Source organism: Capra hircus, unplaced genomic scaffold (genome assembly GCF_001704415.2).
Source record: "Capra hircus breed San Clemente unplaced genomic scaffold, ASM170441v1, whole genome shotgun sequence".
Classification (NCBI taxonomy): Eukaryota; Metazoa; Chordata; class Mammalia; order Artiodactyla; family Bovidae; genus Capra; species Capra hircus.
In genome coordinates, this window is record NW_017216232.1 from 1 (window position 1) to 13,327 (window position 13,327).

Sequence of the window (13,327 nt, forward strand, 5' to 3'; positions counted from 1 at the left end):
ACAGTACTGCTCGAGGACTGATGAGTGAAAGAGTGGATGGGTGAATGATGTCTGTTGAAGTAGACATGTTGTTTGACTGTGAGCCCTGGGGAGGACAGCGTTATCATCCCCGTTTCCCATCTCCTAGCACAGGGTCTTGGCACACAGAGACACACTTAATACATACTTTCACATTTTGAACAATATTGATTGAATTGAAAACAACTCAAGTGGAATGAGAAATAAAAGAAATATTCAGTCTGACGTAGGAATCAAGCTGCCGAGTCCTCCTGCCCTCTAGCAGCAACTGAATGACCTGCAGCCATGTCTACAAAGAAGGCTAGACCCTGGTGTAAACCAAATCTTAGAATCAATTCAGAAGGCAAGTTTACTTCAACACTGTTCTGTAAAGGTTGATTCACCAGCTGAGAATTTCCTAGATCTGTACAGTCAAAAAACTTGTTTCCACTAAGTTATCTATTTCGTTACTTTACTATTTCAGGGGAGGTTCTGTGCCCTTTAAGATCTTCACGCAATCATTTAGGAGTGTATCAATCAGGCTAATAGCTATCTCAAGGGTGCTTTTATGTTTTACATGCAATAGATTTTTCAAATGCACATGTCAAAAACAAAATACTCTCCTTCCTGTAGGGAAAGAGCAAATTAGCCAAGATGGCATTGTCAGGCGCGCTCTCTCCCTGAGGCCTCTCACTGGGGCCTTGGGTTTGTAACTAATGATTATGGAAGAGCTGGATTACCTATAGCACTGCGCACATGCATCACATGGTACTCGCTTGGACTCTGGCTACTTTTGGTATCTAAGCTCCACCTGCAAAAGCTCTGCGGGAGGTGTGAGGTACGCCTTTATGAGTTTTGGCTATGAAAGCCCTGGTTACTACTGCACTGGGGCTAAGTTGGACCAACATCATGGTTATATTATATGAGGTTATGTTATGGTTTTTATGGCTGCTGCTACGGCGGCTGTGTCAGGCAGGACAGAGCTGTGTTATGGCGGCCATAACACAGCCAGGAGAGAACAAACGTGTCTGCAGTCCCTATGGCTCCTCCAGTCCTCCTCCAGTCCTCCTCCAGCCTCTTAGCTGATGCTTTGCATCTATCCTGCGTTCAGCAAACAGTGTGCACAGCATGAGCAGTGAGAAACTGGCATCATGAGCAGGATCAGCAATAGACTCCCCAAAGCAGGCTTGATTGTCCTCCGCTTTAAGATTGTTCTTACTAACATTACTCTGTATAATCTGGGACCATGGTGTCTAAACTCTGCTTTTTAATAAAGAATTTTGGCAACAGAAAATATCTGTCATGGTTATATAATACACAGTCAAATCTATGTCAGATGTAGTGCAGGAAGTGAGAACATACTCATGACTGTGAAACTTTCTTCAAACTACAACTATAACTGATCACATACATAACTTGAAGCCTCAGGACATGGAATTCCCAATCCAGGCAAGCACGACGAATACAGTGTGGGCGGACAGGTGAATTAAGCAGAAAGGCACGGGCTGACTAGGAAGTTGGGAACAGAGAAATCATCTTTTTAATGAAGATAATTGTGTGACTGAAATTGTGCTAACAACTTGTGTAGTTTAAATGTCATGAAGACTGTAATGCTATAACGTCATACTCCTAAAATGAGGAAAACCCTGGATACTTTGGATTGGCCACGGACATGGAAATGAGGTCAGTCCTTGTGGACAGTGGGAGGTCTGTCATTGTGGTGGGTCCTGAAGACCTTCTTGTACATGGACCCCACGCCTCCTTCTCAGCCCATCAACATACAAGGACGGAACTTCATGCTCCTCATATGAAGGTAGACAGTCACACACATCGGGTAGCAACCAGTGACACTTGCTTCCCCCAGTACAGAGGCCTCACCTGGATCCTCCTGAGAAGGGCAGGAAGGCATGGCTGTGTCGAGTAGAACCTGGTGCGAACCGGGTTGGGTCAAATACCTGCAGAGAGAGCACCAGGGCCTGGACATTCGGGGTCAAACCCCTCACATGAATGCACTGGGGGATAAGAATCCCAGAGAGGGAGCAGGGGAAAGGGTTTGGTGTCGAGAGAGGTCCCATCTCCTCCTCCCACGTCCATCGTACCTCTGGGTTCGGCCACACCTTCGGGTTGTGATGAAGCCCATAAATGGAGAGGGACAGTAAGATTCCTGTGGGGCAGAGGAGAGAGAGAAGCTGATGGTCCCATAGTGCAGGGGATGTGTGGCCTCGCAAAAGCCCGGGAGCCATCATGGGAGCAGCCTCCGTCACTCTGAATGGAATGATGCTCTTTCAAGACAGGTGGGCGGGGCATGACAAAGCACACGGTCACAGATTAGGGGTAGGTGACACAGCCCAGGACTGAGAATTAAAGGAACGGCAAGGATACACTTAGGAGCAGCTCAGGTGACAACTCACATTTATCAAGTGCCATCATGAACCTGGGGAATGTGCAAGAATCATTTAATCCTCACGCAAGCACTCCTGTCTCCACAAGCCCATGAAGCACCTGAGCCTCAGAGAGGTTAAGAGTTGGGTCTATGGTCCCACAATTAGGAGGGAACGGGCTGGGATTCAGACCCACTGGGTGCTGAGTCAGTGGGTGGCCTCCAGCCATGGCAGGGCTCTCAGACCTCATCATCACCTGCTCCTTGCCATCCGCCAGAGGGCACCTCAGAGACTAGAGCCTATGACCCATGTCAGTGGAGTCTCTTGAGCGCCCTCCTTATTTACACCCCATTTGGAAGCACCATGCCTCCCTCTGCTTCTGCCTTCATGATTCAAGTATTAGAATTTTAGGCTCCATCATAAGACCACGCAGAAGGGTCAACATTTACTTGTTGCCCTTTGTTACATTCAAGTTTTGTGTCAAACATTTTTTTCTTTCACTAGAGGTTAGTTACTTTCCAAAGGTGTGTTAGTTTCTGCCATGCTGCTGCTGCTGCTGCTAAGTCGCTTCAGTCGTGTCTGACTCTATGAGAGCCCATAGATGGCAGCCCACCAGGCTCTCCCTTCCCTGGGATTCTCCAGGCAAGTGCCGGGAGCCAGTGTGAGGAATCCCGCCCGTGACAAGGTCATGAGGCAGGAAGCTGACATACGCAAGGCGTGCTCAGACTTCAGGGACCCCTCTGGAAATTCCTAAGCATGTACCCCAACAAAAATCTGCCGGCTTTTGTGCTCTGCTTTTCCACTCTTACTGACATTTTCTGGAAAAAGTCAATTCAGGGCTTTAGTCTTCTGCATTTGAAAGAGTGTTTCAATCCAAAAACCCCTCCGATGGCTTTCTAGCCTGCCTGCAGGACTCTGCGCGTGTGATTGTTTGAGGCCTCCTGACCGCAGGAGGCACAGGAAGCTTAAAACATCCTAGGAATGTAGGAGCTTCCGAAGAGTCAAAATCTTTAGAATAGGACTGATTAAAGGTTTCATTTGTTTGAGTCAATGCTTGCTGCCAAATTTTCATATCCTTTATTTTTAGATATAGTTGGTATATAGAAAAACAAGTAGTAGACCTGGTATTAGCAACATTAGATCTTCGAGTTAAGGACCTTCTTTGTTATATCCCACTGCACCTTTGTTCTATAGAGTTGTAACTTTAAATGCTTTAAGGAGATGCAGATTAAAGAAAAACACTTCAGGGGAAACAAAATTAACATTCATTAAGGAAGAGAGCCAAAAAGTGTTAACAAGCCTCTTGGCCAGAAGATAATGTAAATCACCTGAGACCTTTTGTATACAAAATGATATGCGGAAAGAATCTGGGTTGCGAACGCTACATAATTTTGTGTTACCCATTTATCTCCGTGTTTTATAAAAAGTATAAAAGGCCTTCTGAACAATAAAGGAGGGGGGCCAGTTTCTCGGGCCAGCTTCTCGAACTAGTCTCTCGGCCTGGTTTCTTGGGACTCTGGCTCCCCCCATGTCTCTCTCTCTCTCTTCTTCTCTCCCTTCCCTCTCTCTGCTCTTTACTTTAACTTCAGGCTGAATCTCCACCTGGGGCGCGGAGGCTCGCCAGGTCTACTTACTTGCCCCGGCTGTTAAGACCCGCACGAAAGGGAGCTTAAGGCGAGGCACCCTTAGATATTCAAGCGGGCGCCGGTGGCCCAACGCAGATGGTGCAAATTCCTTGTCTGGAATTTTATTGGCCTTCCGCGTAAACCAAGCTATTCAGCCCTCTTCCTCCACTTAATCTTCTTATTACACTATAGTTTCTTAATCTAATCTTACATTAATAAACAAACAAGTCTTTCCACGCCAACGCCGTCCACCCTTCGAATTCCCTGGATCCACCGGGGCTGGACCCCGGCAGGCAAGAACACTGGAGTGGGTTGCCATTTCCTTCTCCAATGCAGGAAAGTGAAAAGTGAAAGTGAAGTCACTCAGTCGTGTCCGACTCTTTGCAACCCCATGGACTGCAGCCTACCAGGCTCCTCCGCAAGGTGCAGTTATGTATCTATATGGAGAGAGAGGGAAATGGCAACTCACTTCCGTATTCTTGCCTGACAAATGTCATGGACAGTGGAGCCTGGTGGGCTACGCTCTGTGGGGTCGCAAAAGAGCCAGACATCACTTAGCAACTAAACAACAACTATATCCCCTCCATCCTGCACCTCTCTCGCCTTCCGTGGGCGGGACTCTCGTGCTTCCTCTCGAGTGGAGACGGGTATGTCGGGGAACTTCTAGAGTTGCAGCAAGGGTGTGAAGGACCCTTTGGATGTTCCAGAGGTTAGGCGTGATTAGCCTCGAGATGCCTCAGCGGAAATGGGCCTCATCTCACCTGGAGGGGAGAACCTCCTGGATTTTCTCGAGTTGCGGCAGGTGCTCTCGACTTACGACGGGGACCTCAGGGACCCGCTCTGGTGGCCTCAGGAAAGGGAATTCTCTCAGCCAGAGACTCAGGCTGGGCTTCCCTTTATATAGGCAGCTTTCCACTAGATACATACTAGTATTTTACACATGATAGTCTATCTGTGCCGATGTTACTTTCTCAACTTGTCCTACCCTCTCCTTCCCCTCCTGCATCCACAAGTCCATTCCCTGTGTCTGCATCTACATTCCTGCTCTGCAGATACATTCATCAGCACTATTTTCGTAGAGTCTATGTTTACGTGTGTGTGTTAATACGCGATATTTGTTTTTCTCTTTCTGAGTGCTTCACTCTGTATAACACGCTGTAGATTTTTCCACCTCACTGCAACTGACTCATATTTGTTCCATTTTATACTGAGTAATATTCCATGTGTGTATGGACCGCAGCTTCATTATCCATTCATCTATCAGTGAACACCTTGGTTGCCTCCACGTCCTGGCTATTGTAAACAATGCTGCAATGGACACTGCGGCACATGTGCTCTTTGGATTCTGGTTTTCCCAAGATATGTTCCTAGCAGTAGGATTATTTAATATATGGTAGTATTAATCCTAGGATCTATGGAAAGGCATTCTTTAAAGGCTCATTCAAACTAGAGAATAAATGTTATCTTCAGGCAGACAAGAGCCAGAGCATCCTGAAACTGGAAACGCACAGGTGGATTTCTGGTCTAGCCATGTGTCCTACAGAGTGCTTAGCTGAGTGGGGAGGTGAAGTTCATACCTGCAGGTAAGGAGCGTCCATCAGGGAAGGTGATGGGCTTGCTCAGCTCTCTCTGCCAATGACTGGTACTGGTGGATAGAGTCTCATGGCCTCCTTGATGCACATGGTTGGTGTAGGGCATCTGGTCCAGATGGTCCCTGAAAGGAAGCCCATCTGAGGGCAGGCGGGACTGGACAACCACGGATTCTCTTGAGTTCAGGTAGGACAGGGTTCTTCCATCTCCAGGACACTCACCAGGTGATGGAAGCACCATCCGCAAGGAGGCTCTGGATCTCTTCCCGACACCTCTGCTGATGTCCTGGGTGGGAGGCTAGAGCATAGAGGATCCAGGAGATGCCACTGGCTGTGGTGTCGTGACCCTCAAACATGAACGTGTCCACCTCGGCACGGAGGTCCTCGTCAGACAAGCTGCTCCCATTCTCCATCTGTGGAGGCAGGGCCAGAGTTGCAGGTCTGCCCTTCCTGTGTGCTTCTGCACAAAGGCTCAGGCCTCTCCTGCCCACACTCACTCTGGCAAAGAGGAGGATGTCCAGGAAGTCCAAGTGCCTCCTGCTCCTCACCTTCTCCAGCTCTCCCTCCTTCTGCAGGTGAGCCTTCCTCTCCTTGATCACTGCATCTGTCCCAGAGCAGTGGTTCCCAGCCAGAGCTGAGGACTCTGGGCGGTTCAGAGTCTGCACCCACCATAAGCCCCTCTGCCCTTCAGGCCCAGTCTGGGTGCCAGGTGAATGAGGGTGAGGTTGGGACTGGCTGAGCATGTCAGGGATTAGAGTTCCAACATAGTCTACTCCAGACGGGAATCCCGACTCTAGCACAGCCCGTGGGGGCTCTGCCTGAATGCTGCTGGGAGGGGGTCTCACTCAGGCATCACCAACATGGTGCCTCCTGTAACTCCCTGTTCAACACCTGACACCCTGACCTCTGGATTCCCAGTCCCTGCAGCAGGCGGGTGTGTGCCAGCTCCTGAAGAGGAAGCAGAAGTCTGGGCTTTGCCTACGGGGTCAAGGCTAGGGCACGTGAGCCTGATGAAGCGGTGGGGTGGGGCTGTTGTGGTGGGGTTACTGTGGTGGGGGCGTTGGGTGGGGGGGTACCAGCCCAGGTGGGAGTGGAACCTGTGTGTTGATGGGCAAGCTGGCAGGCCCGGTGGTTCCAGCGGCCTTCAGGGGTCAGCCTGTAGATGAGGTCATTCTGGTGGAGAGCATTCCGCAGTCGGGAAACAACCAGATGACTGAGGTCCCTGATGGCCTGGATGTAGGACTGGGAGTTCCTGAAGGGAGAGGGCGCAGAAGAGACTGGAGTTGAGAGAGGCACTGACCTGGAGAGGGTCAGATTCCTCAGGTCACACCGAGGCATTGTGATTTCTGCCTCATTTCCCTGGAGCCCTCCCCCTGGAGTCCTTTACAGGTGTCCAGAGAGGCCAGGCTTCTCCCCGAGCAGGAGTCAGGGACCTCTGACTGAGTCAAGGGTGGTCTGGGTGGAATTTGACCGTGGTCCATGTCTCTCTGTAGAATGTTACTTTTTGTGCTGATAAGCATCCACACTGACCTTACTGCCCCTCAGGTAAGTCCTTCCCATTCATGAAAACAGGACCCTGCCCTTGAAGAGCTGTCACTGACCTGTCCGTCTGGACGCTGCCCTGGTGGCTGAAGGCGCACTTCATGATGGTGTCCAGGGTCATCGAGGAGACATGTCCAAAGATCTCCAGGTGTGAGTCCTGGCTGACGAGCTCCTCCCACTTGTCCTGTGGAGGGATGGGGACTGACCCTGCTCTGCTCCCCTAGAAGACCTGTGCTGCCAAGGCCAGGCTTTCTCTCTGTCTCTACATCTTGCAGATGAGATTTCCTCATCTTCTTAGCAGACATGTTTTAGCAAATTTGGCCTGTAACACCCATGTGTAACGTGATGCCTATTTTTTCTGAATCTTTCTTATACATGCAGTTATATTCTCCTCTAATATCCTAACTGATTCTGAATTATTTGGAATAATTTATGATAATAACCAACTTTGGCAGAGCAGAAAGCATAGTGTCTCAGGGACAGAGGGAGAACTTCTGTATCCTGATGTCAGATGTGGACAGGTGATATCCAACACTAGGAAGCAAAGATTTCAAGGCAAGGAAAAGCTAAAATGGCTCTAATGCAGCTCCTAGAAGGGGCATGAGCTACTCAATTGCTTTCATTCATCTAATGTTAGCTAAGAACCGATGGTACCTGTTCTGGATCAGAGATGATATTTGTGAAGGCCCAGCTCTGTGAGTGTAGACCTGGGCTCATTTCCTCCCATGAGTGGCTCAGTGATGTTCAGAATCCATGGAACCCAGGCCAGAGCCCACCTACATGACATCATGGGATGTCCACTCTGCCTCCACAGCTGCCATTGTCCAGGCCAGCCAGGGCCAATTTGTACTGACCTCCTTGATCTACTCCCCTGTGTTCAAACATGGAGACAGAAGAGTGGACCCTGAATACACCATGGCCCTGATTTCTCTTGGTGAGGAGAAAATTATGGATCCAAGCTGGTGCCTAGATGTTCCTCTGTCCCACCTAGCTTTAATGAGTGCTCTCTCGTACTAAGTCATGAGTGCGTCATTCTGGGTGGCTCTATTCAATGGGTGTGTGAGGGACATAAGTGTCTGATAGTGGACTTTGTCAGCTGTGCTGGATTCTAGTGTGTATGGAGACAAGCAATGGACTCACCAGCATCACTCCGACACAGTCGGCCATGATTCCCACGTAGGGCTTCAGGATGTCATAGTGGAAGGCTGGGGTCAGCATCCGCCGGTGCTGGAACCATGTCTGCCCCTCCAACAGCAGCAAACCTGTCCCTGAGCCACAGATGGATGTGTATGGGTGTCACAGAGACTAGGGCCCTCTTGGGAGGAACCAAGGGTGTCAAGAGAAGTCTCTTCATGGGCAAGGGTCAGTGAACCAGTATACTTCAGGGATGTGAATTTCCAGTATGTCTGTCCAAAGCAGGTGACTATGACAGCAATGAGGTCAAAAAAGTGTAAGGGGGCAGGTCATAAAAGAACGTATCAAAAAGTCAGGCAACATTAGGAAAGACTGAGAAGCGATGAAGAAGCAGCTAGGCTTCAGGAGGGCTAGAGCACCATTACAAAGACTGGTGGCGTTTTAGAAAAATGAGGTTTGATTCAGAGATGAGGGTGCCTGACACCTGTTTTGCTCTATTTGCACAAAGAGACCACTCTTGGTAAACCTAACAGGTGGGTGGTTGGCAGTTGTATTTAAATATACTTACCAATCCAGGGCTTTACGAATCTGTGGGTAATTGGAGATTTTGGGTCTGAAAAGTAAGGAGGGAAGATGGATGGGACCAAACATGGAGACAGCCTCTAGAGCACCTGAGGTCTAGACCTTGGGCTCCCTTCCCTTCCTGGTGCTTTTCAAATGGCAGTCACTCTGAAGCCACCACCCACTTGCCTCCCACCCCTGACTCTCTCTGTCCTGATAGTCACCGTGGTCCCAGGAATGTAGACTCAGTGTTGCAGAGCAGAACACCCACAGGACTAAGATGGTGAATTGCCCTGAAACATAGACTCTGTTCAGTGCCATAGAATGAGACAGAGTCTGTGATTATCCTATAGTCAGTGGTGGTCTGGCCATCTCAAGACCCAGGACTGGCAACAGTGAAAGGTGCCCAACCTAGGACAGTGTGGACAGGGAATTGGCTCCAGGTCTGGGATCATCTCAATTTGTTTGTAAAAAGAAGAGATGTAAAAGAGAATCCAGCCCCACCAGGAGTAAAGCATTTAATAACAGTAAATAATGTTGTCCTCTCTGGCTTTGGTTGGGTGGGTGTTTGGAGGAATTCAGGCCTTGGCATCTGATGTGCCTGCGTCTTCTGGAATTTCACACCCAGGGGCATGTACTCAAATGGAAGATTGTTTCCAGCTGAGGGTTTCCCTCTCACCTGATCTCCCCAGGACCATCTTCATGTAGTCAGGGTCGTAGACCAATACAAAGGCCCTTGTGCCCCACAGCCAGCGAACACAGGCCCTTGGGTATTTCTCTACCCTTTTCAGTAGGTGTGGCAGCTCACCCTCCTCTTGGAACTGTCACCAAGGGAAACACAAGTCAATGACCTCTCTTTTAGTTTCAGAGCAGGAGTGGAGGTGAAGGCCTGGAAGGGTACCATGTGATCACTCTGCATCTATCGGCAGAATTAAGAGTTTAGAACTATTACTTCTGACCTGGAATCCCATCCAGCCTGCGAAGATCGGATTCTGTTCCATGTCAAGTAGAGTTATGTGCCAACAATACAAACCGCCTACAGAATCTTACATCAAAGATAACTCCAGGGCTTGCGAAACATTTGGAAATAATTTGCACACAGTCAAAAAGTTGCTTGAGCAATTTATGATAATTTCTATCACTTGGTGGGATTCTCTGGCAAGTCAGCTATTATGAATTTACCTACAAAGTGGGAGACCTGGGTCATGCCTGGATTGGGAAGATCCCCTGGGGAAAGCAAGCAATTTTTCATATTATTTGGCTTATTTAGAGAAGAGATAGATATTTTAAGAATTGACTTTATATATAATTTCATTTTGCCCACCCTGATAATATATATGTTTGATATTATCCCAGCATACCTGTTAATGTACATGAATATGAAAGAATGTTTGGAATGTGTATGGCTAAGTGAAAAAAAATTAAGTATTACATTGTGTGTGTAATCTTATTTTCCATATTGCATGTGTGCACAGTTGTAGGTCAGATTCAGCATGTACACATATGAGAATGGTATTGAAATAAGATTTTGACATGTGGATTTTTGATCTCATTTTCATTGACTAATTGTCAGAAACTTTTGTGCACTTCCCGTCTTGTACTGGAATCTTTGTACACACCTGAGTGTGGACCCCAGAGGCCTTTCCTTTCTGAATTTACCCTCTCTCTTCTTGCCCTGACAGGCTGGCGATTCCACAGGACCCATTGCTCTGCCCCCAGGATGCTGCTGCCAGCGCTCCTGCACTGGGTCCACCTGCTCCTCTTCCAGGTCTTTGCTCACGTTCTTCCCTCTGCCTGGTGGCCTGGCATCTTTACCACAGAGAAACTGCCTCTCCTCTATTTTGCAGACTCAGTTTGTTTTGTTACCTCTGGATTTCTTATCAGCAGTTGATCCCAGACAAGTTCCAAATAGTCACACAGTCTTTATTTCAATGGCTTCTGTGTAACTCAAATCAAACACTCTACACTTTGGTATCTGACCTCTACCAGCATCCTTCTACCATCAAGACTCACCAGCTCTGAGGCAAATTGGCCACTCTGGGTCACGTTCCTTCACTGAGCTTATGTTTACTGAGCAGTACCTCTGTGCCAGACACAGACTGAAGGCACTAAATTAGGAGGTGGCTCTAGATGCTTGTCTGTTTGTGGCCTGCAGGCTAGTGAAATAGATGAGAGAGCTTCTGGCCATAAGCGGAGGACATCATGAAAGGGTGATGGACAGAAGAAAAAGCCTATGGGGAGGCTTTGGGGAAGGGGGCCTAACTCAGACCTGGGTGTTAGGAAAGTTCTTCCTGCGGCTTGCTCTTTCTTTGGCTCATAATTTACCAACATGCTTTCAGGATAGAAACATGAGCCAGAGGCAAGGTTTCCCAGAAGGCAGCTCATCGCTATGATCTTGCAGAGAGAAATAGCTGCATCCAGTTGCCACTGACTTGTGAGAAGGACATCCAAGGGAAAAAGAGAGTCCTCTCCTCTCCTGGGAAACGCAGGATAAAAATGACTTGGGCCTGGGGCTTGTGAGACAGTCATAGGAGGGATGAGATCATTCCGGGGAGAGGGCACATGGGAGCCGAGTCCCAGAGGCTGGAATGCACAGGCAGTGGGGAGGACCTTGAGTGACCTGGGGTGGCAGGAGATTAGGAAGGAGCGGGGGAGAGAGGTGCTGGGCCAGCCTGCATGGGGTTTGGGCTGCTTCTAGTTCTCGTCTTTGGCCTGCACTCTGCTCTAATCGTGCTGCTGAGTGGGACCTCAGCTCTCTGCAACCTGTGATTATCTCCTAAAATTTGTTTAAGCCACAGACCCTTGGTAGCTTGGTGACCCATGTCCATGTGGGCCCTGACTTTGCTCTGAGCTCCCCCCACCCCAGGCTTTGGTGCCGGTGCTGGGTGGGCAGGTGCTGCCCCTCCCAACCTGCAAGCTGCTCCTTTCCCTCCTGCCTGTCCCTCCACCACAATGGACCTGACACCACTCTGTGCAGGCTCTGTTTTGGGGGCTGAGGGTGGGAGGATTACAGGTTCAGCTCCAAGAGCTCATAGTTCAGAGAGAGGACACCAAGCAGGCAGTTTTCCTCATCTGGCCCCATCCTGGGAACTTCGCTCCTGTGTGTGGCCTCTGGTGTGGGTTTCTGGCACTGACCTTATAGGACTAGAAAATCCCTTAGTCTGAATGGACTAAAGCCAGTTTGTCTCCACACCTGACGTAACCCAACCCGCAGATAAGCCTCTTTTCCTGTGACTTGACACCTTCTTAGACTCCCTGTCTGTTGTCCCTACACACAGTGAACCCACAGGGCTGATCCATCAGACTGCACATCTGTGCTCTCAGGCAACCACAGGGCCAGGTATGAGCTTGCTGAGTGTGACCATGCTCTAGATCTCCGGCCCTCCCGACCCTCCCACTCCCCCCATCCAGCTCCATCCTACCTCCCGCTTGTGTCCATAGAACCAGTGGGAAGGAGGAGACGGGAAGTGATGAAGGGCTTTGAGCAGCCACTGTCTGCGCAGGTAGAGCTGTGCCGCCTTGAGCAGAACCAGAACCAAGCCGAGCAGCAAGACCACTGGCAGGACCCCAGAGACCCCGCCCAGGGCTCTGGAGGGGCTCAGTGCAGAGACACTCATGGTGCAGTGGCTTCTGGATAACTGACTGTCCCTGACTGTGCCTGACCTCCCCTGAGCACCCAGCCTGATCTGGGAGGATGTCCCCGCCCACCTAGGGGAGGATGAAGGTGAAGGCAGAGCTCAGACTGGGTTCCAGGTTTGTTGCTGTTTTTTGTATTTGTTTTCTTAAACCAATCTCTCTTTTGTTACAAAATGTAGGTATTATAAAGAGAAGATAATATTTCTAACTTGATTTTGAATTTGAGTTGTTCTAGGATACTGCAAACTATCATCTGCTTACATTTTTTAAACCTTTAGACAGTTTGAAATAAAAGAGAAAAGTAAATATTTTTAAAAGCTTCCTGATGACTGAGTCTCTTCAGAGTTCTCCTGAAACTATCACACATTGATCATTGACTGTACTCCAGTAAAAATTGGTCTGGTGGCTCAGAGGAAAATCTGCCTGCAATGCAGGAGACCCAGGTTGATCTTGGTCAGGAAGATCCCCTGGAGAAAGCAATGGCTACCCATTCCAGTATTCTTGCCTGGAGAATTCCACAGAGGAGCCTGGCACTTTACAGTCCATAGGGGTGCAAAGAGTTGTACCCTACTGAGCGACTTTCATTTCAGTAAAAAATACAAAATGTTAAAGAACAAACACAAGCTGATTTTGAAAAAGAAAAAAAGCCTCCTTGAATAGAATATCCCTGTGGTGTCTTATTTAACAGTGTGATATTGTTCAGAATCAGGTTTAATTCTCTAGTATAAATAGCCTTGAAATACCCTGCTTGACAACATGAATCATTTTCATTTGTCCAAGGCAACTGAAACTTCCACGGGTTCTCGTAAGACAAGCTGCTCCTTTTCTCCATCTATGGAGGCAGGGCCAGAGTGCAGGTATC

The 13,327-nt window shown here is 48.8% G+C and overlaps 1 protein-coding gene across 1 annotated transcript; it reads right to left on the reverse strand.

The window, feature by feature from the left end:
* Nucleotides 1-1,830: 1,830 nt before the first annotated feature.
* Nucleotides 1,831-12,552, reverse strand: LOC108633240 (cytochrome P450 4A11-like). The gene is given in 13 exon segments (XM_018045586.1): nucleotides 1,831-1,952; nucleotides 2,097-2,161; nucleotides 5,581-5,632; nucleotides 5,635-5,688; nucleotides 5,690-5,717; nucleotides 5,815-6,005; nucleotides 6,090-6,196; nucleotides 6,690-6,844; nucleotides 7,194-7,318; nucleotides 8,275-8,402; nucleotides 8,837-8,881; nucleotides 9,509-9,650; nucleotides 12,252-12,552. Coding segments are annotated over 13 exon segments (1,368 nt in total). The 5' UTR covers nucleotides 12,447-12,552; the 3' UTR covers nucleotides 1,831-1,871.
* Between the last annotated feature and the right edge of the window lie 775 nt (nucleotides 12,553-13,327).